The sequence below is a fragment of the Equus przewalskii genome, chromosome 6 (assembly GCF_037783145.1).
Source record: "Equus przewalskii isolate Varuska chromosome 6, EquPr2, whole genome shotgun sequence".
Classification (NCBI taxonomy): domain Eukaryota; kingdom Metazoa; phylum Chordata; class Mammalia; order Perissodactyla; family Equidae; genus Equus; species Equus przewalskii.
The window spans coordinates 6645159-6672897 of record NC_091836.1 but is presented as its reverse complement, the minus strand read 5'-3'; the positions used below and the strand labels follow the sequence as shown (position 1 = coordinate 6672897).

At 41.1% G+C, this 27739-nt stretch overlaps 1 protein-coding gene and 1 pseudogene across 2 annotated transcripts in view; one reads left to right on the top strand and one right to left on the bottom strand.

Annotated features, from left to right (window-relative positions):
- Nucleotides 1-420: 420 nt before the first annotated feature.
- On the top strand, nucleotides 421-808 carry LOC139084043 (large ribosomal subunit protein eL30 pseudogene; annotated as a pseudogene).
- A 7271-nt stretch (nucleotides 809-8079) lies between these two features.
- KDM4D (lysine demethylase 4D) overlaps nucleotides 8080-27739 on the bottom strand; it is a 33435-nt gene continuing 13775 nt past the window's right edge. For both annotated transcript variants that reach the window (XM_070622928.1, XM_070622929.1), the window contains one exon: nucleotides 8080-10531. In XM_070622928.1, the coding sequence (XP_070479029.1) occupies nucleotides 8625-10187 (1563 nt within the window). In that variant the 5' untranslated portion in view covers nucleotides 10188-10531 and the 3' untranslated portion in view covers nucleotides 8080-8624. The remainder of the gene's footprint in view (nucleotides 10532-27739) is intronic.

The following is a 27739-nucleotide window of genomic DNA, read 5'->3' as shown; positions in this document are numbered from 1 at the left end:
AGAAGCCTGACAAACACGATTCCAGCCGGGTCAACATCAAGAGTCATAACTTACGTTGATAATATATGACCTTGAGGTGATGTGATTAAAATGGCACTTAACCTCTGTAATCTTCCTCCAATAAAACCGCACAAACCCAGGCTAATCATAAGAAAAACATCGAATTCCAATAGAAGGGCCTCGTACAATACGCTTCACCAGTACTCCCCAAAACTGTCATTTCTATATAAACATTTCGTCAGAAAAAAGGAAAATCTGAGAATCTGCTACAGCCAAGGGAAACCTAGAGAGACATAAAAACTAAATGTAATCTGGCATTTTGGGTGGGATCTTGGAACAGAAAAAGGACATTGGGTAAAAACTGACAAAATCTGGCTTTTCTGGCTCCCGCCATCTTGGCGGGCGTTCTCGGTTGGGGACCAGCTGCACCTAAAGCAGGAAGATGGTGGCCGCAAAGAAGACCAAAAAGTCGCTGGAGTCGGTCAACTCTAGGCTCCAGCTGGTAACGAAAAGTGGAAAGTACATGCTGAGGTACAAGCTGACTCTGAAAATGATCAGACAAGGCAAAGCGAAACTGGGCATCCTTGCCAACAACCGCCCAGCCCTGAGGAAATCCGAAACGGAGTGCTACACCACGCTGGCCAACACTGGGCCTCACGACAGTGGCAGGAATGTTGAATAGGGCACAACCTGTGGAAAATACCACAGATAATCCATGCTGGCTATCATTGATCTGGGAGATTCTGATAGCGTTAGGAGCATGCCGCAACAGGCTGATGAAAAGCAAATCACGCAAATGTTTCTTTAATAAAACAGGCCATAGCTTGTTTAAAAAGAAACACAAACCGGAAGAAATCTGAATAAACTGTGGCCTTTAGTGAATGATAATCTATTGATATTGGTTCATTAATTGTAGCAAATGTGCCATAGGAATTAAGACAAAAATAGGGGAAAATGTGAGTAGGGTGGGTTGGGGGGTGGTAATATGAGAACTCTCTGAGCTATCTGCTCAATTTTTTTTTAACAGTCAATGTTAGTTTTTTTTTTTAAAGATTGGCCCTGAGCTAACATCTGTTGCCAATCTTCTTTTCTTCTTCTTCTTCTTCTCCTTCTTCTTCTCCTCCTCCTCCCCCTCCTCCTCCCCCTCCTCGTCCCCCTCCCCCTCCCCCTCTTCCTCCCCCTCCTCCTCCCCCTCCTCCTCCTCCTCCTCCTTCTTCCCAAAACCTCACAGTACATAGTTGTAAATTCTAGTTGCAGGTCTTTCTAGTTATGGCATGTGGGACACCACCTTGGCATGGCCTGATGAGCAGTGCCATGTCCATGCCCAGGATCCAAACCCTCGAAACACCAGGCTGCTGAAGCAGAGTGCGAGAACTTGACCACTCAGCCCCCAGGCCGACCTCCATCAATTTTTTGTAAATCTAAAAGTGTTCTAAAAAAATTAAGTATTACTAAATATAATAAAATAAATAATATAGAAATAAACAAGGCATTAATAAACAATATTAGAATGAAAAAAATGAGAAATATGATGTAGATTTTTTAAACAGTCTACAACACAATACAACATAATATAAACCAAATGAGTCTATAAACCACTACATGACAATTTTTTTAGAGCAGAAAGCAGTTTTTTTTCATTTTTTATTTTTATTTTTATTTTTTTTGCTGAGGAAGATTGTCCCTGAGCTAACATCTCTTCCAATCTTCCTCTATTTTGTATGTGGGTTGATGCCACAGCATGGCTTGATGAGTGGTGTAGGTCCTCACCTGGGATCCAGGCCCATGAATCCCAAGCTGCCAAAGAAGAGTGTGCAATCTTAACCATTATGTCACAGGGCTGGCCCTGAAAACAGTTTTTTTAACATTTCAAAATTATGAAATATAAAGTGCTTGCAGAAATTGAGAAAGCATATGTGTGCAGTTTAACAAATAACTAAAGAGTGAACAAAAGTGGAACCAGCACCCAGGTCAAGACATGAAGCCATGCCTACCCCAGGATTACAGCCCCAGCTCCTTAGACTAACCCTTTGCTAACTAGAGGCGTAGTAATTTTGGTAAACAATGTAAAATTAAAACTCTGCCTATTTTTTAACACTTTATATAACCTTATATAAATAGAAGTGCATTTATGTACTTTAATGTATTCTCTATGTCTTTTGTCACTTATGTTGTTGCATGTAGCTGGACTTTGTTCTGTTTCAAGGCTGTAAAGTATTCAACAGTATAAACGTTCCACTTTTTTTTGTTGTTTTCTTTTTAAGATTAGCACCTGGGCTAACAACTGTTGCCAATCTTTTTTTTTTTTTTTTTTTTCTGCTTTATCTCCCCAAACCCCTCCCCATACACAGTTGTATATCTTAGTTGCATGTCCTTCTGTTTGTGGGATGTGGGATGTGGGACGCTGCCTCAACGTGGCCTGACGAGTGGTGCCATGTCCGCGCCCAGGATCCGAACCCTGGGCCGCCGCAGCAGAGCTCATGAACTTAACCACTCGGCCACGGAGCCGGCCCCTAAACTTACCACTGTTGATGGGCCTTTGGGTTGTTTCCACTTTTGGCATCTAACAAGGTTGCTCTGAAAATGCTCTGACATGTACACACGTGCAGTCATGCCTAAAAATGAGTCTCTCGGTCATAGAATATGGGAATTCAAACTTTGTCTTGCCAAACTTTTTACCAATTTACACACTCACTATGAGGGTGCTCATTGCTCTTCACCAAACCTTTGGTGATTACCAACCTTTTTAGTTTTAGCCAATCAGGTGAGTGTGTTGAGGCATCTCATTATAATTTGCATTTCCCTCTTACTAATGAAGGTGAGTAATTTTTTCATGTTTATCAGCCAATTGGATCTGCTTCTTCATGAAGTGCCTAATCAAGTATTCTGTCCATTTTTCTGCTGGGCTGTCTTTCTGTCTTTGTAACAGTTCTTTCTATATTCTAGATGTTAGCTCTTTATTGGATATGAGTAATATAATATTCCTTCCCACTCCTTGATTTGTCTTTTCTCTTTTTCATATCTTTTGATAAACAGAAGAGCCTCTCTACCTCTAATAGAACAAATATTATTAAAAGCAGCCAACACATATCTTCACTATCAAATGCCAGACCCTGTTCAATGCACACTGCGGAGATTAACTCACTTAATCCTTATAATGACCCTACAGGGGAAATCCTTCTATTAACCCTAATTCTCAGATGAAGAAACTGAGTCAAGAAGACATTAAGCAATTTGCTCAAGGTGGCAGATCTAGTAAGTAGTCGAGTCAGGTATTCAAACAGGAATGTCCAAGATGACTCCTTAAAAAGAGAACAAAATGGGTGATGTATCCTCTATCAAACCGCGATGTCTGAGCTGCAATGGACAAGTACCCCTATGTGCAGAGTAGAGAGGCCAGACACAGACGCAGGTGTGTGTGGGCATCTGCACATGGTGGAGGCGGCGTACCAAACCATTGGGCAGGAATGAACTATTTGATATGTGGTGCTCACATAAATAAGTTTGAGATGGATTACGGAACGAAGATACAAAAGAGAACTTTAAGACTATTGGAGGAAATATTGAAGAATGTCTTTATGAAGTCGGGGTGGAAAAAATGTCTTAAAGAAGAATCTAAAGCACAAAGATGGAAATGTCTGATATATTTAACCGATTCCAAGGTAATGATGACTGTGATGGTTAACTTTATGTTTCCACTTGTCTGGGCTGAGAGATGCCCAGAGAGCTGGTGTAGCATTATTTCTGGGTGTGTCTGCGTGGGTGTCTCAGGAAGAGATTAGCATTTACATCAGTAGACTGAGAAAAGATCTCTTTCGCCAATGCAGATGGGATCATCTGAGCCGTGGAGAGCCTGCATAGAATAAAACAGCAGAGGAAGGGTGAGTTCCCTGTCTCTGCTTGAGCTGGTACAGCTGTCTTTGCCAGCCCCGGGACATCTGACAAAGGCATTCCTGGTTCATGGGCTTTGGGACCCAGACTCAGACTTATACTGTTGGCCCCCTGATTCCAGGCCCAGGGCTCAGACTGAGTTACAACACCATCTTCCTGGTTCTCCAGCTCGCACACAGCTGACCTGGCAGATCTGGAGATTTTTTTGGCCTCCATAACCATGTGAACCAATTCCTGTAATAAAAGCTCCTCTTTTATATATCCAACATATACTTTATTGGTTCTGTTTCTCTGGAGAACCCTGACTAATACAACGACATAAAAAAATTAGAAGAAATTATAAGCTAGGAGAAGTTTTTCATCGTCCATAAAATAGACAATGAATTAGTATCCAGAATATCACAAAACTTCTACAGGTCAATTAAAAAAATAGTCAACTCCAAAAAAGTGCGCAAAGCCTGAGGGTAGGCAATTCACAAAAGAGGAAATCCAAATAGCTAATACAGTTAAATATGAAAATTTAAATGTGAAAAGTTAAATATAAAAAGGATAGGATCACTAGTCATCAGGGAAATGCAACAAGATACTATTTTTCGCTCATTTCAATTAGGAAAAATGAAAAGGTCTGACAATATAAAAAATGGGCCAACATATGGAGAAACCAGAACTTTCCCACACTGCCAATGGTGATAGAAGTTGGAGGCCGATCTGGGTGTTCCTAGAAAAGTTGGAAATGAACATAAATACAACCCAGTAATTCTATTTCTGTGTGCAAAGCCATCAGTAAAGCATAGTTTCAGTTAACAAAGATTTGGAAATAATCAAACTGTCCATAAGCAGGGGAATGTATAAAGTAAAAAATCACACAGATCTAGCTGACTTTGGACTGACTAGGATCTCTATATAGCAATGTCGTTAGATCTTATAAATGTAATAGTGACTTTTTTTTAAGATTTTATTTTTTCTTTTTTCTCCCCAAAGCCCCCCGGTACATAGTTGTGTATTCTTCCTTGTGGGTCCTTCTAGTTGTGGCATGTGGGACGCTGCCTCAGCGTGGTCTGATGAGCAGTGCCATATCCGCGCCCAGGATCCGAACTGACGAAACACTGGGCTGCCTGCAGCGGAGCGCGCGAACTTAACCACTCCGCCACAGGGCCAGCCCCGTAATAGTGACTTTTTAAAAAGATGGTAGCGGTGGGGGGGAGAAGTTGACAAAACCACATATGACGTAATACTTTTGGCCGTGCAGGCTTTCATCTGTAAACTTGAAGAATGTACACTGAACTCACCCTTGTTGTTTCTCAGAAGTGGAGAGAGGCCTCCAAGAGATCATGGCAGAGAGAACAAAGGTGGCTCCATCCTTGCCTCTATATAATTTTCATTATCCATGTGCCTTGTTTTTCCAAGATTGAGAATAGCAAAAACTAGTTGGACATGGAGAATCAGCTGGATATGGGTGTCTTCTGCTGAGAAGAGTGGTTCAAATTGAGATTGTGTAAATTGAGCATGTCAACAGGATGTAAAACAGAATTCTGAATAGAATTGCTTGAAGAACCCCCTCAACTACCACCCCAAGCTCCCTGTCCTTTCAAGAAAACTAATTAAGAAACCAGTTTATGGGGCCAGCCCCGTGGCTGAGTGGTTAAGTTCACACACTCTGCTCCAGTGGCACAGGGTTTCCCCGGTTCAGATCCTGGGTGCGGACATGGCACTGCTCATCAGGCCATGCTGAGGCGGCGTCCCACACAGCACAACCAGAGGCACTCACAACTAGAATATACAACTATGTACTGGGGGACCTTGGGGAGAAGAAGAAGAAGAAGAAGAAAAAAATAAGATTGGCAACAGCTGTTAGCTCAGGTACCAATCTTTAAAAAAAAAAAACAAAAACCAGTTTAGTATACAGCTAACCTGTATTCTTATTGTTGTTTGTCCTTGCTGGGCAGGAGAAATAAAAAAAATGTTTTAAAGTAACTGAATAAAAATATAGGAGTGCAATGGGAGCAATATTTTCTAAAAATTATTTGTATTTATGTTTCTTTTGTGTGTGTGTGAGGAAGATTAGCCCTGAGCTAACACCTGTCCCAATCTTCCTCTACTTTGTATGTGGGATGCCTCCATAGCATGACTGATGAGCAGAGTAGGTCAGCACCCGGGATCCAAACCCATGAACCCAGGCCACTGAAGTGGAGCGCACAGAACGTTAACCACTCGGCCATGAGGCCGGCCCCTGTATTTATGTGTCTTGTCTTTTAAACCCCCCAGTTTTTTATGCTAGGCATCCCAGGGCATCTATCTGCCAGGAAAGCGATTGTGATATTGCTGAACTATAACAAGGAGAATTTCTCTTTCTAAAATTTAAAATAAGAATATGAGCCAGGCATTGTCTTCAGAGAGACTTTTCAGAATTCCTTTGTTTTCTGCACTGCCATATCCACTGACCTGACTGAAGGACAAAAACCCCTTAAGATCTCAGTTCCTTGTCACCTACAAGTATATTCCTCGCTCATGTAAGATCTACTGTGGGTCACCTGCTTTCTAGGAATCCCAGTGATTCCAGTTAGCTTCCGTCTTGTGGTTGCACCGTCTCAATAAGTGACTTAATCTCCTTTTCAGTCAAGAATCTCACTCCCATCCTCCACTGTACCTGGAGTCCCTGAGCTCAGACTCTCCGCTTCCATTTTCCACAGGCTACACTTGTGTCTCCTGTTACATTGGGAAAGAAGAAGTTGCCAGCTGCACAGTGGGAGGGATGGAGACATGGGTTTTTGCTGTTCCTCAATCAGAGCTTCAAACAAGCACTACTTTTCCATTACTCCTGCCTTCAGGTTTACATGGTGCTTCAAATTCCAGGCCTTACTGAAATTCTCTGGGGAGCTGGAGGGAGGGGAGAGGTGGTCTGCTTCTCCTAAATGTTTCCTTCTGTATACAAACTATCATTTTCAATTTCCAAAATTGATTCTGAGTTTGTCCTCTTCTGTGCATTTTCAATACTAGTGCCCGAGTCTAAGAACCCATCAACTCTCATGTATTACTTAGATGTTCTGACGACTTCTCCTGCCCCCACATTCTCCACAGAACGCCTAAGCTGATTAAATATGTAAACCACATCATGTCAAGGGCTGTTTGAAACTTCCAATGCCTTCTCATTTCAAGTTGAAAAAAATTCAAGTACTTCAATGAGCCACAAGGTCCTACATAAGTGGACCCTGCCTCTCTCCTTCTTTCTGTGTCCCAGACACAAAGGAGTTTCCTTGCTATTCCTGGAAAAATAAAACCAACAAGTTCCACTTTAGGTCTATGACACTAGCTGTTTCCTCTTAGTGGAAGTCTGCTCTGGACCTTCCTTCTTGTCATGTGGGTCTCACAAAGGTCTCCTGCTCTACGAAGCCTTCCCTAACCACCAAACCTAGGCTGCCCCCTGCCCATTCTGCCCATCATCCCACCCCCTTTAGTTTCTTCACAGCACATGCTACTAATGGGAATTACCTGTCCATTTATTTGTGGACTCATTTATTGGGCTGAATCAATGAATTAACCGTGGCAAACATACATATGATGTTGAAAAGGCTGTGGAGACTGGGAGAGAAGATACAGATGATGGCCCTTCTGTCCTACGCTTGCTCATCTCTCCCAGCAACTTGGGTCCTACTGCCCAACCAAGTACCAGGTGGTTTCCACCCAGTCATCCTTAAGATATGGCTGCAAACCAAATCCCCCGACCTGGCCGGCCAGCCAGAACCCAACAACCATCCCCCAAACTCTGTCACCAACAACGGAATGTAACCAGCCCGTAAAAATAAGTTTTGCTTGAAGTATTTGATATAATCAATTATTAAGAACCGTGAAGGAGCTGGCCTGGTGGGGCAGCTGTTAAGTTCACACGTTCTGCTTCTCGGTGGTGCCAGGGTTCCAGGTTAGGATCCTGGATGCGGACATGGCATCGCTTGGCAAAAGCCATGCTGTGGTAGGCGTCCCATATATAAAGTAGAGGAAGATGGGCATGGATGTTAGCTCAGAGCCAGTCTTCCTCAGCAAAAAGAGGAGGATTGGCAGTAGTTAGCTAAGGCCTAATCTTCCTCAAAAAAACAAACTAACAAATAAATGGAAGGGGAAGAAAAGAATAACCTCCACCCATTCCCCCCCCCCATTGGGTTGGATCGACAATATTAGAAATAAAGTCAGATATTTACATTTTGATTATCTTTAATATATTAGAGAACAAATATTGGTGATACATTTCAAATACGTCAATCACTCAGAAACATCATAAATTATTTTCTGAGCCTCTACTGACCTAATTGGTCAAAAGGGTCTAGTTTTGCAAGGAAAGGAGGAGAGGGAGGTGGAAGGGAAAAGGGAAGGAGAGCGGAGGGAAAGCCAAGCCCAGGGTTCTTTAGAAGCACAGCAGCATCCAGAGTTGCCCAGTGGATGGGAGTCTGGGGGTGGATCGGCCTCCGGCAACCTCCGCAGAACCTAGTTCGCAGACACAAGAGCGTCCAGTGGATGAAACCTGAGGTGGCTACACAGGAGTTAGCAGTGTCCAAAGACATTCAAGGGTTTGAGAGGAAGAACAAACTATGGCGAACTTGGTAAATAGCACGGACTCAGCACGTCCAGCACCAGAGGGACTCTCTCATGCAAGACCGGTGACCTGCAAACTCGCCCAAAGCTCTGAGATGTAAATGCGACCAGTCTCAGCGAGCAGTGGGCTACAAAGACGTCTCCTTGGCTTAGGGGACAGGGGCGCAGCAGCACCCGGAAGCCTTAGCAGGATGCTGGGGCCCAGGGCTCAGCGCTGCAGGGTTCTCCACTGAGGATCCATCCGCAGGCAGGGTCTGAGCCTCGGGCTCCGGAGCTGTGCGCGCTGTGTCCGCCAGAAGGCGCCTCTTGGCCGGGACCTGAGCAATGGGCTCTTGAGCGCCCTGTTCCCGAGGACGACGACCGCGACCTCGTCTGCCAGTTGAGGGGTGGACATCCCTGGCAGACTGCCCCAGGCTCGGCGGCGGGGCTGGGCCGGGTTCCGGGGAGCTGCGGGCGGCGGTGGCCCAGGGCTGGGCGGCAGAGGAAGAAGCGCGGGCCGGCGAGGGGCGCGGGGATGCCCGGTGCCCAAGGGCGCGGTGGCGGGTCCCACCGCCCGCAGCCACAGCCGGGCCCGGGACCCGGCGGGCCGGGAGGTGCCTCAGGCCCAGCGCCGCTCTCCCGGGCGCCCGGCCCTCCCTCCAGGCGCTCAGCTCCTGGCTGCCCGGCGCCGTGGACTCCGTGTGGTCCAGCACAGCCCGGTCCTGCCCGCGTTTCCACAGCTCGTAGCGCGCCGGTTGCAGGATGCGCACGAAGGCATCCATGGAAAAGCTGACCCTGGCCTCCCCGCAGCTGCACTGAGAGGCCGCTTTGCCATAATCGATCCACCGCGGGGTGGCGAAATTGATGGCTTCGGCGCAGTTGAAGCCGTGGTTGAAACCAGCGTGGTAGCCATAGGGAAAGGTCACCATGAACTCTCCAGCCTCCTGAGTGATCCGACTGAAGGGGATCCCGTTGTCCTTGAGGACAGTGGGCGAGATGAGAGCCACCTTGTGCCGCATGAAGGCCTCACAGCTCCGGGAACTGCCCGGGAACAGCTGCCTGGCCAGGCGTTCCAGGCGCTGGCCGTGCTCTGGGGGCACCGCGTACCAAGTTTTGGGCTCCCCGAAGTGCAGGTAGTTGATGCTGTAGAGGTCCATGTCCTCCGTGTGCCAAGCGAACGTGGTCTTCCACATGCCAAAGTACAGGTAGGGTGTGTTGACGCCTTGGATGACCACTCCACACTCCTGCTCCAACAGGTCCTGAATGGTTCCTAGGTGTCCCAGGTTCCATTGTTCGGTGTTTTCATCAAATAAGGAGCCACTGATGTCAGCACCATAGATGGGTGAATCATAGAGGCGGGTTTTCCAATATTTTCTTTCTAAATCCTCAAAATCTGAGTGTGGTGGGGTCTGATACCTGTCACTGTTTGCCAAGTGGCGGTACTCCCCCACGGTCATGGCTTTCTTCTTTTTGTGGTATTGAGTAAATACACCTGCCCGCCCAGAGGCCACCTGCTGGAGGGGAGTGGCTATTAAGATGTCATTGATATCGTCGTAGGTCTGTCTGGCTTTCCATTCCTTGGGTGGAATTATCTTAGCCAGCCCAGCTCGGTGTGCACCTTGGGATTCTATGTATGCAATATATTTATCAAAATCATTAAACTCTTCTTTGGTTGGATGAAATATCATTATGCTACAACTTGGGTTCTGGGCACAACTGGCCTTAGACTTCATAGCTTCTGTTAATAAGCAACACACTCCCAAACTTTTAGGTATGTCCTGGTTAGTTGAGGATGCTGGAAAATGTTACTTTTTCAAAAATGAGTTTGAGTATCTGAGTCAGTAGGAACCACCAGTGGCCTTTTATGCAAATGAGATGATGTTTCCTAAGCTTGATGATTCACCAGGGAACTCTGCTCTGGTCAGGAGCTTTGTCCGGGCAGTGATGGTGGCTGAGCCTCCAACTCTGATGTTACTCAGTTGGTGCCTCACTCTGTTCTCTTGAAGTTTATTGAGTCGCCCAAGCCTGGGTGTGTAACACAAATGTGGTGTCTTCAGGGAAGTGTTTCAAATAAGACCTAAAAGATACAATACAGAAAGGTTGAAAATTAATGTTTGGAAAACATTATTAGGGAACTACAAATAATATAACACCATGGGATATTGCACACTCAAAGGCTAAAATTTCATATGATTGAAAATACAAGTGGTGGTGTGGATGTGGGACAATGGGAATTCTCATATCCTAGTATAGAGAATGGAAATCATTACATTCACTTTGGAAAACTATTTGGACAGTATCTACCAAAATTGAGCATATGCATGTGTAAAACCAAACATATGCTATGGTTGAACTGTTACCACATGACTAGGAAATGTGTATAGCTGTGCACTGCAAAGTCCTGTCCAAGAGTGTTCGGAACAACATTATTTCTAGTAGCCAAATACTGGAAGGAATTCAAATGTCCATCAACTGTAGCATGGATAAATATGTTGTGGTATACTCATATCACAGAAGACAATACAGCAACGAAAATAAACAAAAACTACATGAAAATATAGGAAAACATAATATGGAGCAAAAGTATCCGAACAAAATAATACCTATTCCATGACTCCATAATGTAAAGATAAAAAGGAGACAAAGTAATCTATGTTAGAAGTCAGAATAGTGGTTGCCTTTGGAAAAGAGAGAGGTTGTGAGCAGGGGCATGGGGTGGGTTTCTGGATAAATATTAATATTCTATTCTGAACCTAGGTGCTGGTTACACAACTGTCAGAATAGCTAATTATGGGGCTGGCCCAGTGGTGTAGTGGTTAAGTGTGCACGTTCTGCTTTGGCGGCCCGGGGTTCACAGGTTCGGATCCCAGGTGCAGACATGACAGTGCTTGGCACGCCATGCTGTGGTAGGCATCTCACATATAAAGTAGAGGAAGATGGGCACGGATGTTAGCTCAGGGCCAGGCTTCCTCAGCAAAAAGAGGAGGACTGGCAGTAGTTAGCTCAGGGCTAATCTTCCTCAAAAAAAAAAAAAAAAAAGAACAGCTAATTATGATAATTCATCAAGCTATGATGATTTTCACAAATTTCTGCATGTTTATTTAAAAACAGAGCTTAGGGTAAAAAGCATTAAAGAAGACTGAGACATATTTCATCGTATTAAAAGGAAAAGGAGGAGTAATTGAAAATAAATGAACTAAACATTCAATTGAAGAAGCTAGAAAATAGAAGAAGGAAGAGGAGTAATGAAATAACAAAGAATAAAGATGAAATTAATGAAAGATAATACATACAAAACAGAAGAATCACCAAAAATGTTCCTTGAAGAGATTAATAAAAGCAACAAACTATGGGCATAACTGATCATAAGAAAAGAGAGGGGCCTGGTGGCATAGTGGTTGAGTTCACACACTCTGTTTCAGCAGCCTAGGGTTTGCGTGTTCAGATCCCAGGCACAGACCTACACACCTCTCATCAAGCCATGCATGGCAGCGTCACACATGCAAACAAAGAGGAAGATTGGCACAGATGTTAGCTCAGAGCCAGTCTTCCTCACCAAAAAAAAAGAGAGAGAGAGAGAGAGAGAGAAGGTAAAAATAAAACAGTGCACAAAGCTAGTAATATAATAGAGATTTTTTAAATCTCAAAAGAGACTCCCATGAGCAACTTGACATCAAAATTTTCAAAAGAGAAGAGAATAGAACAATTTTCTAGAGAGGAATCATATCCAAAATGGATCTAAGAAAAACCAGAAAGTTTGAATAACCCAATATAAGAATCTGGTTCAAAGTATGATCCCTAAAGAACCATGAGACATGTCATTTTATAGGTGAATCTAGCAAATTTTTAACAGTTAACTCTTATTATGCAAGTTCTTTCAGAGTACAGGAAAAAGCTGGAAAGCTACTAAGATGAGGCTGTTCTTATCTCTGATAGCAAAACCAGAAAAGGACAATAGAAAATAAAGCTATAGGCCATCTTTATTTATAAGCATAGGTTAAAGCATGCTAAATAGAATATTATTCAACCAAATACAACAATATATTAACACATAGCAACAGAGATTGGGTTAGCCGTTACTAGAGGGGAAGGGGGCAGCAAGGAGGGTGAAAGGGGTTATTAGGTGCATGGGTGTGGGGGTGGATTTTAATTAGTCTTTGGGTGGTGAACATGATGTAATCTACACAGAATTGGAAACATATTATGATGTACACCTGAAGTTATATAATGCTACAAACCAATGTTACTGCAATAAAAAATAAATAAACCCCCAAAACCAATATATGAAAAGAATAGTACATCAAGACCAAATAGAAAGTATTCCATGAATGCAAGGATGGCTCAACATCAGGAAAATCTCACAATATAATTCAGAATACTAACAAAAGAAATGGAAAATATCATCAAAAGAGCATTTGATGAAATTCAACATCCATTCATGATTTTTAAATTCTTTACTTGTAAACATTAAGAAAAACTTGTATAAGATGAGGGTTTCAATGTAAAAAATAAATAGCAAGTGTCATTTGTAACAGTGAAACAAAAAAACTCTCACTAAAGATAGAAAAAAAAGAAGCATCAGTAAACTATTTCATTAACACAATCTCAAGTGGTCCCTTAATATTGTTTTCTAATCCTTTTATTCTCTTACTTTCCTAGTTTTTCACTCTGCAAATATTCTATTTCACCTTCCCCTCTCCTCAAACTTCAGGCACACCTACTCCATGCCACTTAGAATCCTTCAAATGTCCTAAAAGACCCTACATGGTCTGGCCCACCATTACCTCTTGACCTCACCCCTTTCTACTCTACCCCTTGCTCTCTCAGTTTCAACCACCTTCCTGGTGGTGTCTCAAAAAAGCCTGGTCTACTCCTGCCTGTGGTCTTTGCACACAGACAACCTCTTACCTCCTTCAAGTCTCAGCTCAAATATCATCTTCTCACCAAGGTCTCCTCCGACAGTCTTGTTTTGGATAAAATTAGAGATGATTTTCTCTCAGGAAAACACGTACTCTCTCAAGAAAACATGTCAAATAAACCATGTGCTGATGATCAAGACTTATATATCTCTTCAAAATTCTAATCAAATCAGCCTTACCCCATTTCATCATCCCTAAGCCAATCAGAATTTAATCCAATCAGCTATCCAAGCTTCTCTTCCAATTGAACCACTCTTCCTTGTTCTAGGAAATGGCCTCTTTTTCAATGCTATTAGCTCACAAAAAACAGGCATTTTGCCTGAAATTTTTTCGAGATGTCTTACAAGAAAATATAGAAGGGAAAGGGCTGCTAACCCCCAACAAGTCTGAAATCATATTTTAAAAGTAAAAACAATTTTTACGCTCAAACAAATGGCTTACTTCACAGCCAGAGCTAATGTGATGGAGGAATTGCTAAGAAGACAGCATATAACTGAGTAGAGAGGAATGGCTGGCAGATGATATGGAGAGGTTAATGCCAGGTTCTGTACCACAAGATAAATTACGTAGACTTAACCTGTCTGGAGGCACAAACATGCCTGCTCTCAAGTTGGTGCATGAAATCAGAGGAGACTTTCTAGAGATTCTGAATCCACTTGGAGTCACCTTACAAAATTATTGGAAATTTGTGTTACTGGTTCTGGACAAATTCCGTGGAAGTTTGCCAGAAACCAAGAGCAGACCCAGGTTTTGTGGGGTCTGAAGATTAAACAAATTTCAGGGCCGTCTTAGGAACAGAAATATTTCCCTGGGAAAGCTGCCAGAACAGGAGGAAAAGTAGTACAGTAAAGCTAGCACAGTTGTCAGAGCACTAAACACCCTTAGCATTTGGGTCTGCACAAGAATCATGGGGAGGAGAAGAAAACCATGCCAAAGAAATGGGGTGAGGAGGAGCTGTTGGGGAGAAGGCAGCCCCATTCCCTTTAGAGATCAAGGCATTTAATCTTCCTCACCCTGGAGTCTCCCCAGTAAGATCAGCTTGCCTGCCGCTGCTCAAAATAATAGAAACCAAACACATTTCCCACGGTCCCTAAGAGTCTTGGTGCCACAGCTCCCTCTACCTTATCCATCCCTCTACCAGGATCCATTCAGACAAGAGGAAGCTGGGGTTAGGGCCCAATCCTCCACCATCCTCATCCCCAGGGAGATCACCACAATTTGGCTTCTTTGGCTAAACATAAACCCTTTGTCCTTTGGGTCTGGGGCAAAAATCGCCAAGGGAAGGATTGCTCTCTGTGACCCACAGCTGGTGACTTACATAAGAATGTATCAAACCAATGTTTGCTGCAGATCTAAATGCTAATGGCAGGGGCCCTTCCAGCGAGCAGTAGTAGCTCTTGGCACCTCTGCCCCAGCTGGACCCTCATGCACTAAAGAAGCTGTAGAAGGTGGGATAAGGAGGATCAATACACTCCTCTCTTTCCAAGTTTAATGTCAAAAGGACGAAAGGAGGGTTATAGCTGGTGAAACAATCTCTAGATCTCTATAGAAATTATTGCTAATAAATGTGGAGTGAGGGGGAAGTGGATAATAGTCTAGCTCATAACTGAGGAAAGATGACAAAGGAATTAATTTAGACTCTAAAGATTGAGTAGAAGTCAAAGAAGATCTCTCTCTTCCTATTCCAGATATACCTAATGAGCACTCAAGAGTCTTGGAGACAGATTGTTATGAAGGAGCAACATTGTCCAAAAATGACCCTAGACATTCACCCTAGCATGCCTGAACAATGGGCTAAGCCCAGACTCCTTCCCCCAGCTGGATGTGAAGTGCTCATGTTCAGCTTCCCATGGGAATAATGGCTTCCTTCTCATGATTGGAGAACTATATTATCCAAAAGGACCCAAGGTCTCCAGCTGCCTCCTACAGTACAGGGCCACTGGCTTTCCCAGAAAACTCCTGTAAACGGTTGGCATGACATCTAGGCAGCTTGATTCCTCAAGCAGTCTGTATGTCCTTTTCCTGATAAAGTTGCTCTCATCTTCTTATATGAAGGAAAAACAATGGGAGAAGGGACCTCTCCACCAGAATAAACCCCAAGTCATATCCAACAACCCTCCTGAGCATGGGATGCCTGTCTGTGGAGATGCTGAAGAAATGGGGAGACTGTGTGTGCCTTCGTCTTGATGTGTTTCCTTAACACATATTGTATAGCTTTGTGGTATTTGTCCCATGCTTGCACAACTGGTAGCAGCCCCACAAGGACCAATCGAGCATGACAATTTTTTCCCATAGAAAAGAAAGGAAGAAAGCAAATAGTAAGGTTATATAAGGTTAGGATTTTTCCAGGCAAGTGTATCTCAGGGAGAAAGGGACAATTGATGGATTGGATGGAGAGACAAGAGAGTGATTATAATGCTGGGCCATTAAATCTATCTGGGGTGAAAAAGCAAATGAGAATGTGAGGATCGTGACGGGGAATAAAATAGTATATGATTCATGGGCCTATTTTCTCTATTAGGTCAAATAATCTGTTAGAACACAGGAAATGTAAGATAGAAAGAGAATGGGATGCCTGAAACAGATTTTTTAAACTTGGGGCATTTTAAACTAAGTGTCCATTTTATTGATGCCTTGAAATCTTCCTTTTTACTTTATGCTATTAAAAGTCAAACTGTCTCCCTCTTCCCATATGCTCTCTTCCGAATTTCCCTTCCTTGTCAGCCCTTAAATTCCACCCCTTCCTAGTGGATGAACTTGACCCTTGATCTTCCTTTCCTGCCTCAACAAAATGCCAGCTCTTCTTTCATCTCCTATGGTTCTCTTTCAGCACTTATCATTTTTACCTTATATAATTCAAACAGCAAGGGTCACCTCTAATTAGCACTTCATTTTGCCAGGCCCTTTATTAACCATTTTCTATATAGTATATCATTCAAACCTCACAACTAGTCTATGAAGTTGATACTATCATTATGCCTATGATATAGAGGAAGAAAGAAAAGTGGAAAAAAATTTATATTTAACTCAATAGCTTGTGCTCTCAATCTCTGGAGTTATTTTTGTACTTGTCTTTTCCATATGCAAGTATTTTGAGAGCATGGTTTATGTCTTGTTCTTCCTTGTGTTTTTGAAGAGATCTTGGTACTTTATATAGTGTGCATTCCAAACTTTTTAATTAGGGGCTGGCCCCATGGTGTAGTGGTTAAGTTTGGCACACTCTGCTTCTGCAGCCCAGGTTCATGGGTTTGGATCCTGGGTGTGGACCTACGCCACTCATCAGCCATGCTGTGGTGGCGACCCACATATAAAGTGGAGGAAGACTGACACAGATGTTAGCTCAGCACTAACCTTCCTCAAGCTAAAAAAAAAAAAGAGGAGCATTGGCAACAGATGTTAGCTCAGGGCTAATCTTCCTCAGCAATGCAAAAAAAAATGTTTATTAAAGCAATAATTAAGTGAGGCCATTTGGCACACACTGCAGCATCTCTCCTCTAGGTCACACCCTGTCTTTCTTCCTGCTCTCCTGTCTCAAGGGAAGAGAAGATACACTCCTCCTCGTCAGGGCTAATCTCTCAATTTAACTCCTTAAATCAACACTTCCCACTTGTTTTAGGACTAGGGTCAATTAAATAATCACTACCATCCCCATCTTTCTTAAATCATCAATCATCAGTCTCTTTCCTGATTTAAGCTACTGTCCTTTCTCTCACCTTCCTTTTAGTACCAAACATGTCGAAAATATAAACGAAAATTGTCTACAGTCACAAACCTATCTCCTCATCTCTCTCTCATCTTTTGGTTCTGCCCCCACTTCTCCACTGAAATAGATCTCCGTAAATCATCAAATTGCCTCCTCCCAAGTGCTGCTTTGGGGGTTACACGTTCTCTCCCTACATCGTTGATTCATGGACCGCTGCCTCTTTCTTCCTAAAACGTCTTCGACCGCTAGGGCACTGATCTTCCCCTTAACTCTCTGATTCTTCTCTTTCTCCTTGGTTCCACTTCCTCTTCTTCCACACAAATGCAGACTTATCTCAAAGCTCAATTCTCACCTCTCTGCTTAACTCTTTTCCTTTCTCCCTTTAAATTTCCTGCTTATGTTCATGGCTTTCTTTAGGACTGCACTCTCTCTCTGTAAGGATATTATTTATTGTCATAGCTTTCTCTAATACTGACTTTCTCCTAAGCTTCTGCTTTGCCTCTCCATCTTGGATGGCCTACTGAGCCCCTGAAAATCAACTTGTTTAGTACAAATGGATCATTTTTTTCCTGAAACTAATTTCCTGCTTTAGATATCTTTATTTCTCCAAATGGTAATATAGTCACCATTGACTATTACATCTCCCCCTCCCCAGACATATGGTCAGTGACTGTCAGGGGATCTCATGATAGTCAACTGCGAGACCCACATCCGTACACCCCAGGGATGCTTCCTGTGCTCTCCTTACCTTCCTCATATAAGAATCCAAGGATCCAGCTTGCCTTCCTCTCCTGCTTAAAGCTGTCGCCACCCAAGGATCTACAAGGGCTGAGATTACTGCATCATGTGATAGCCTCCCCTAATTTTTAGTCTTAAAAACTCTTCTACAATGATTTTATTATAAATTCTTTATACATATATTTGAGAATATATAATCAAATATTTCATTCTTTCTATCTGAAAACTCGCTCTAAAGAAATGAAAAGAGAGAAGTGGAACAATTTAGAAGGAGAATTAAATATCAGAAGCTTAAATACCAAGTGGAGGATCTTTCCCCTAAGAAATAATAAAATACTGACTATGAATATCACACAAGCCCTCATTGCTTATTGAATTAGTAATATTCAATTAAAGTGAGCTTTGAGTTGAGCACTTTGTATTTGTTTTACAAACTAAATTATTTCCTTTCCGTATTTCTAAGGATCCTAGAAAGAATGAGGCAGGGCCACCATATATATGTGTGTGTGTGTGTGTGTGTGTGTGTAAAATAAATAATAAATATATATATATATTACTTTTCAGATATTGAGCATCAAAAGGAAACAAATACTCTGATTTTGTAAGTGTAACTCTGCTTAAAACAAAACTGCTCAGAATTTGCAAGAAACAATGATAGTGATCCTTCAGTGCTCCAGACAAATGTGTCACTTCCCTATGTGTCTCCAACGGTTGCTTTTACTGTGAGACTGCCTTCTGGCTTCCTTCAGCTGAAGCCTCAGGTACTAATTAAGAATAAATACCCTTTCATTTTAGATACTGTTCCATTTTATCCTTATCTGTAGTATCCACAGTAACACGGAAATTCTTCATCTAAGCAACTTGATAGCTCTGACAATGGAAGAAAAGTATTTTCTTATCAGAATAATTAAAAAATAACTGGTTTCTTAAACTTGATGTGTTTCTGGAAATTAGGAAGTCTTCCCTCTATGTCTTTTAAAAATAATTCCTCCAAGCTTCCCTGGTGTGTGTGTGTGTGTGTTTTAAGCTGGAGAAGGTAAGAAGTGAAGTAAGTTTAATAGCCCCTTTCACTGCGATCATTGTCCAGATTGCATATTGTCCAAATTGCTTACCAATTTCAGGACATCAGGAAACCTTTTTGTCTTTCATGTTGCATGCATATTTCATATCTATTACTTCAAATGGGGACTATAGAGAAAAAGCTTCAGACATAAGCCATTTTTTCTGCTGATGGTCAATAACCTAAACTCTGTGTTTAATAAATTTCTCCTCAATTAGAAAATCTACTGACCATTCATTGAAAATAATTTATAACCATAATATTTAATGGCTAAATAAATCCTAGTTTATGGAGATAAGTGACTCAACTTTCCCCCCATTATTGGACAGCTATTTGTTTTCACTTTTCCACAATTATTACTAATCACTTATAAATATTTATCCTATATTTCAGTACCCAGAACAGAATATACAGTAAAATATTGGTTGAATGAATGAAATTCCTGAGATGAGATATCTAGGAATGGAACTACTGCATTGTATGATTTAAATATTCTAAGATCCTTGACACATATTGCCAAAACTTTCCAGAAAGAATATGTCATTTTACATCCTCACTATTGAGTAACTCTACTTTGGGAAAAAAAAATCTTTACTAATTTGGTCAGTGAAAAAGTGTACCTCAAGCTTTAATTTACATTTCTTGGATTAACTCTAAGACTACTTTTTTTGTTTGTTTCATGAATATTAGCTGTTTGGATTTCATCCTATGTATTGGGTCATCTCCTTTGCCCCTTTTTCTCTAATACAGTCCTAGTGGTTTTTTTCTTCTCTGCTTGTATGAACATTTTACATGTTGCTCATATGACTGTTTTACATATTATGCCCTTTGTTGAATATGTTCATAGTTTTTCCCCAGTTTGCCATTTCTTTAATTTTATTTAATTTAAAATGTTTTGACATATATTTCAATGTTTTATGTTGTTGAATCTATCTTTTCCTTTGTAATATCTTTTATGGCTTTTATGTTTAGAAAGTTACCTCCCAATCCAGAGGCGGATAAATATCCTACGGGTTTTTTTTCCTTTTTTTACGTTAATTGTACCTTTAATTCTAATTTTAATTATACTTTAATTCTAACTGGGTTTTGTTTGTTCGTTTTATTAACCATTTTTGGTATTATTTTGTGGTTGTGGTGTGAGGAATAAGGAAGATGTAAATCTGATTCCTAGTCCTTTACATATGAGCTGTTTGTTGTGTGTTTTTTCTTTCTCCCTCTCTATTAATTTATAGAAGCTTTTCTTTGTCCCAGTTTCCTTAAATTTTTTTCAGTCTCAAAATTCAGGTGCTTTCGTTTTTTCTTTTTTTGCTGAGGAAGATTTGCCCTGAGCTAACATTCATGCCAATCTTCCTCTATTTTTTAGTATGTGGGCCACCAGGGCAGCATTGCCACTAACAGAGTGGTGTAGGTCCACATGCAGGAACTGAACCCAGGTGGCTGAAGTGGAGTGAGCTGAGCTTAACCACTAGGCCACGGGGGCTGGCCCCAGGTTCTTCGGTTTTGAGAAAACTTTTTAGTTACTTCTTTGATGACTTCCTCTATTTTTTCCTCTGTATATTAACTTCTGTTATCTGGATATTGGACCTCATAGATTAGACCTCTATTCATGTATCTTTTCTTCTCCCAATTTTCTATTGTTATAAAGAAAACCACAGACCCAAAATGGCGTCACTTGTGCCAAAAGCCCATGATAAGAAACCCAGACTTAATACCTGATCTTATTGCAGTTGACATCTCTCCCACAAATGTTACCTTAATCAATTAGTCTGGAATTTTCTGGTCAGCATGAGTGAGGTAATCTGTCACGTGGGCCCTCTCCATCCCCCAGAGGAAGAAAAGGCAATCTGCATGATAAAACCTGTGCTAGTTCCCATCACCCCCAAAAAAGAGATGCCTTCATCTAAAAATAACCCTTTCTTTTGCTAATAGCTCCCTTGCCCCACCCTTCTTCCTATAAAAACTTTCCATTTTGCACAACTCCTCATACTGCCCTTCTAATTATTAGATGGGATGTTGTCTGATGCATGCATGAATCATTTAATAAAGACAATTAGATCTTCGAATTTACTTGGCTGAATTTTTAACAGATTTGGTGCACATCATGACCAAAGAAAACTTCTGACGGCATTCAGGGACAACGAGAAACACAGACAGTGCCCTGCAAACACTTTTGAGTTCACTGTCTTTCTCGCTGTTTCCACGGACTGTTACTGAGTTCCTCTTGGTTTGAGTTCTACTCTCCTTTGTGGTCGAGCTCCCAATCTAATTGACTTTCTAGTCCAGGGTTTAGCAGGTCAGCTTGACCTGGTAGATGGTTTTGCCCAGAGATTGAGCTAGCAGATGATTCTGCCTGGACCCAAGCCCCTAGGCTTTGGTTCAGTCTGAAACTCCACGTTGGTTACCTTTCCCCAGTTTCAGTCTGCAGGCCCCATTCACTGGGATTTGCTGGTTTAGTTCTTTCTTTAGTCCCAGTCCACAGTCCCCATTTACTGGAGTCTGCTGGTTTAGTCCATGTTGGGAATTGCTGGAAGTGTATACGGGGCCTTCTATTGGCCAGTCCTCAGCAATGTCTAAATCCCAGCCCTTGATTTGTTCCTGGAATTCCTGTTGGAAACTGCTCCAGTTCCCCCATTCATTTGGAATCCTTCCCCAGAGTCCACGTTGGGAAGTGCTGCTGGTGGTTGCAGTTCTCCATTTGTTTGGAATCAGTCCACAGTCCCCATTCTTTGACATCTGTTGGTTCAATCCTGTCCCCAGTCTTTTTCCTAGTTTTCTAGTTCTTTGGTTATTGCTGGTTTCTGTTAATATGCACATGTTGAATTGTCTTGTTTTGTGTAAATAAAGGATAGTTTGGGTTTGAGAAACCCAAAGTCCTAACTAAAAGAAAATGGGATCCTCTATATCCAAAGAATTAAGCGAGCCAACTTCCAGTAAACTTGCTTATTTTATTTCTAAGAACTGTGGTCCTGAGAATTGTTTATATATGTACAAAAATGGCAAAATCTTATCAAAGACAACCCAGAATTACAAAGCCATTATGCAGAAGATTCCTCTTAGACCAGATGGCTCATTTAAAAAATGCACTTGAGAGCAAGGATCCCAAGTTGAACAAATTGAATGCGTGATATTTTTTACCTCCAGATGGTATTGCCAAAACTGATTTGTAAAAGAGCTCTATTTAATTGGCTTAAAGGCTAAGTGCTTGTGAAGACTAGGTATTTTAAAATTTTCAGAATATGAAAACCAACCCAAATGTTTTTCAAGTTCACATGATCTAAGATATCTTTACTAAATTAAAGCTGGCTTAAGTTTGTTGGTTTAATTAACAGACGTGTCTTTAAAGTTATCGACACTGAATATAATGCAGATAAATGACTTTTATCCTACCTAGGCTTACTAGTCAGATTTATGTTATCTCTGTCGTAAAATTTGTCAGCAAAAAAACAATTTAGAACGATGGCTGATTTTCTCTAATGTCTCATGAAATCTTTGTGTGTAATGTAAACATAATTTTGGGGATCACATTATTTAGGTAGACAAAGGTGAGATAAGAGTTTATGGGTAAACTTTTTAGCATTAATTATACTTTACGGCATGTGTACTTAAAAATAGTTTCCCAAATTTCTTTGGTAACCTGAAACTTTAGAGTTTTGATAGACTAAGCTAAATGACGGAAATTTATTAACTATCTAGATTATTCTCAAATAAGACAAAATGGCAGAACGTCAATTACTAAACATATGTTTATCTCTTTTGGCTTTCTATAGCAGAGAAACTAAAGATAAATTTGGGTCTATTAGTAAACATGTCTTGTGCCACGTTGAGAAACTGTCTATGAAAAAGCACATGCTTCTAGAAATTATAAAAAATATTTATAAATCTGCCAATCCACAGAATGCTAATGTAGAAGACAGTTCATAATTGCTTACTCCTTAGTCAAATTCTAAAAATGAAGTCTTTTTGACCTGGAAGAAACTTTGGGATTTTTCCAGAGGGTCCCTGAGACATTCCAAAAGATTAGTTAAACTAATTAGGATTCCTTGGTATGTTAAATTACACGGGAAGCATTGTCAAATAAAAGATAATACTAAGCCTTCTTTATAATGTATCTGTAGGGTATATGTTAGAAGTGTTCCAGAAATTGTGTGAAATTCCTGGAAGTCTGATATGTCCTGATATATAATGTCTGTCATGAAAATTGAGGCTCATGCTAAAAAGACTGAATCTGAGTTTCAGGAAAATTCCCTAGCTGACATTCAAGCAAAGACAGCAGCAACAGGAACTATAAGGATTGTGGCACATGTGTATGAAGTCCATTCTGCTTCTGCAAGACTTTTGCCATCCCGATGTCCTTGTAACATGGCAAGAGTCTGATCCTGAATCAGAGAAATTAAGATGGATAAACAATGTCTGTAAATTAAATGAACAGTCAGGGCAATGGGAAAGCCAAGACATATCCTTTTGGACACTATCTGGAGCCTGGTGACTGGGTATTCTGGAAGCATCATAAGAGGAAGCTAGTCCTGAGCCCCATTGCAAGGGACCTTACTAAGTACTCCTGACCACTGACACTGCTGTATTGAGCCTTGGGTACACATCTCACATCTAAAGAAGACTCTGCCTGACATCTGATCTTGTAGAAATGCTGGAAACCTCCAAATTAAATTGATGAGGAAGAGAAGTAGCTGACATCAAAGTAGACTGCTTCTGCCCAAGATGCCGGGTTAAGACTTCATATTTTAACTAAACATAAAATTATTTCTTCTTTTCTTTCTTTCCTTTATTCTGGCATTGACCTGAAAAGATAATGCCCTCATCTGTATCTGCCAGGCCATTGTTAAGAGGGGTAACCTTTCAGACTCAGGATTTTTCATTAAAAACTTCAATCTGTCCATGATGCTAGAATCCTTTAATAGCGTCACCTTAACAGGAATGACTTGTGTCCCAACAGGATTTATCTCTGTCTGTGATGGTTAATCATTCTCCTTGGGTCTATGAATGCCTAGATGGCTGGTGCATACCTGGGCAATGCCTCTTGGGTTATCTAACTGTGCTTCTAGCTGGTCTGGAGAAGACCTACCACGATGCATTCATAATTCAGGATTTGCTTCCTTTGCAAGTGTTCTACTTCTCTGGTTAGGAGTGAATATGAATGAAGCTATGATCAGAAACTTCTCCTTAATTCTTGAAGATATTACAACTTCTGTTGCTAAGACAGCTGCCCAGCAAAGTTCCTTAGACTCTCTGGCCAAGGTTGTTCTTGATAGTAGAATAGCCCTTCATTATCTTTTAACTGAGCAAGGGGCTCTCTGTGCTATAGCCAATACCACCTGGGGTACCTGGATTGACACTTCTGGGGAAATTGAAACTCACTCACATAAGATCATTGAGCAAGCCACTTGGCTTAAAAGGAGACTCCTTCAACAGGGTCTTTTCCTGATTGGTTTTGGTCTTGGAGACTATGGCTCTGAAGTGCACTCCAAACATTGGGAATTATCCTGCTTAAAGTTATTATAATAATCTTCCTGGCATGTTGTATCCTCTGAAAAGTTTTCACTAGATGTTTGCTGCTGCTAACTAAGCAAATGATCTCCCCAAGACTGGAGCAATGGAGCAGGAACAGAAAGAATGGCTGACTTGAAATTTGTGGACCTGGAGCTATGACCTGGGAGTGTCACGAAGATCAAGCAAAAGATCAAGCCACACCAGGGATCAACAAAAGCTTCAAGGATTACAGAGTGGTAGATGAGAGTGGCACTAATGACAATTTTTTATCTCATCTGTCAGTTAGGCTGAGAGTTCTGATCAAAAGGGGAGATTGGTTAAGAAACAAAACAAAACAAAACAAAACAAAAAAAACACATGCCCCAAATGGAGTCACTCATGCTAAAGCCCATGATACCAAACCTAGATTTAATACTTGATCTAATTGCTGTTGACATCTCTCCCAGAAGTGTCATCAATTAGTGTGGAATTTTCTGGTCAGCATCAGTGAGGTAATGTCATGTGGACCCTCTCCATGCCCCAGAGAAAGAAGAGGCAATCTGCAAGATAAAACCCAGGCCAGTTCCCTTCCCCCAAAAAAGATGTCCTGGCCCAAAATAACCCTTTCTTAACTCTTTCTAATAGCTCCTTTGCCCCACTCTTCCTATAAAAACCTTCCATTTTGTACAACTCCTTGGAGTGCCCACCTAATTGCTAGATGGGATGCTGCCGGATTCATGAATCATTTAATAAAGCCAATTAGATCTTCAAATTTACTTGAATTTTTTTTAACACTATCCCTTTATTACTATGCTCTATCTCCTGAAAAATTTCCTAATCTTTATCTTCTAAATCTGCTTCTATTGTCTTTTTCATTTCTCACATCAAATTCTTAATTTCCAATGGGTCATTTCTGTTCTCTTAGCTTTTTTGTGTGCATGTAGCTTCCTTTATTTTTTTCCTCTTGTTGTCTTGTTCTTGTTTCATGCGTGCATTTCTTTTCTCTCTCTGAAAATACTAAAATGTCAATGGCTTTTGAAGGTTTTTTCTCCTTAAATGTTCTGTTCCTTTGAAATTATTTTTTATTCGTTTTTTTTTTTTGGTTTTGCTTTCTATCTTTCAGGTTTAAGGCTTTCCTCAAATGTCTGCTGATCCTTAGTAGTCAGCTCAAATGTAAGAGTATAGCACAAAAAACTGACAGAAGCTCAGGGCGTGTGGATGGGCTTGGTGATTATGTTTCCCTGCATGGAGATCTGGCTAGGCTGATTCTGATTATCCTGGTTCCTGGGTGAACCTCTGATGCTGGTATCTCTAGGGCTGGCCATATTCAACAGCAAAGGATCTTCCAATCTTCCTCCTGGAGGCAACAGGCCTGGCTTCCCCCCACATGGAAAAAGGGTCCTGAAATTTCCAATATCCAACTTGTGAAGTTCACTAAATCACCTTGTTTGCCCTATGACCACCATAATCTCAACAGTTCCTGGAAATTCTCAGTCCACCTACTCTAGAAACTGAAGCTTAGTCTTCTGTCAGGGTGAGAGAGGAGCAGTTTACCCTGCTGCCCAGGGGAAGGGAGGGGATCTGAGGCTCTATTTGCTTCTTAGACTTTCAACAAATCCTCTTTAGCCTCATTTTAACTGCCACGTCCAGAGGTACCAAGTGCCATGAGATCCTAAGCTTTTTGGGTTCTGTAGAGACACTTGTGTTGCTTCTTGGCTTTCCTTACTGTCAATTTATGATTCAGCTTTACAGGGTTGGGTAAATCATTTGTCCATTTGTTTTCAAATTTTGCCACTAATCTCCTTTAGCATTTTCTCTTTTTGTAAGTTATTTCTTAAAACAAAAATCCTATTACTGTCACTTCAGTGGAGTTTTGGAGGGAGAAAAGTAAATGATTGTATTTAACCCACCATCTTTATCTCTTTTTGTTTTCCCAAATTGTCTCTCAATAGTTCCTTATACAAGTTCTTGGTTCCAGTCAAATACTTGTAGTCATTGTCCCTGACCCTATGCTCTTCCTCCCTCACTTCTCTTCTTTCTCCCATCTCTTTTCTAAGTTATAACCCCCGCCTTCCCAAAAAATCTCCCTACCAATCCTAGGCCTTGGAGAGGATTCTGTCCTCTACACTCCATGAGCACTATTTGCCTGGACGATTTATTTGGTGTTTAATAAAAATATTAGGTGGAAGCCCTCCAGAATATATTACCTGACAACTAGCTTTCACTTCTAATAGCTACGTGTCTAAAGTAATAAATCTCTTCCATGAGATGAGCTTGCTTCTCTCTCCAAGATAGCTCCATATTTCTGCCCCACAAGCTTTAACATTTCCTTCTTGATAAGCTACGTGGAAAAGAGAAGACAAAAAGGTGACTTTTCCTGTACGCTTTGTGCTTCAAATGCCAATATTTGGTGTGGACTTTGTATTTTTAAGAACAGCCAGGTGGGTGGATATAGAAGAGAAAGACACATGGCAGAAAGTGTCAAGCATGAATAGCACAGATTAAATTATGACAAAGATTGGGACTTGGCCTTTAAATCAGCAACTTAAATATTACATTATGATTTCATTGTGACATATAATAAATTGAGTATAGGAAGATTAACCTTATGAGAGTCTTCTCTATTTACTTTGCTCTGTTACATGGGTACTGGGGCACTCATAGTGGTATCTGGCCACAGAGAAAGGCAGGAGCCAGAAGTCTTCTTGGACCCCACATCTCCAAGACACAGCCGCTCTATTGAGTTTTAAGACAACTTCTAACATATGCCTCTTTGACTTGTCAATAAATTTTGGATAGACTTCTTCAGCAGAATGTAAGCCTAGCTCTTAGACTCTTCCAGAAAGTTTGTAAACTACTTGATACTTAAAATACAAAAAACTCCTTAGGCTTCAACTAAATAGAGTCAATTCTATAGTATGCAACTAAAGAACCTGACCAATACAATCCCTCTCCCTCATTCCTACTCCTCAAATGCAATCATTCTTTCATATTATAGCTGGTTCTCCTGTTTTGTTTTTCCAATATTTCTAGACTTTTCAGTTTTAGACATTATGGACACTCATACAATAAAAGATGTAAATCTCCTTCTCTTATGCTTCATCCCAACACACATAGAATTCCCCTACCCCATCCTCTCATACAGCTATATAAAAATCTTTGGTTAAATTAAGTCTGAATTTTTACCCATAAAATTAGTTACAGCTTAGTCATGTACTGTACTATGATTGCACTGCCTTTCATGTACAAAATTTTATTTACCCTATAGTTAATAATGTTCTCATTATTTCATTTGCTTGGTTTTATACGTGTTCATTCATTCCCCAATTTATTTCCAGTAGTATAAATCTCTTCTAAATACATAATACACACCAGGTACTA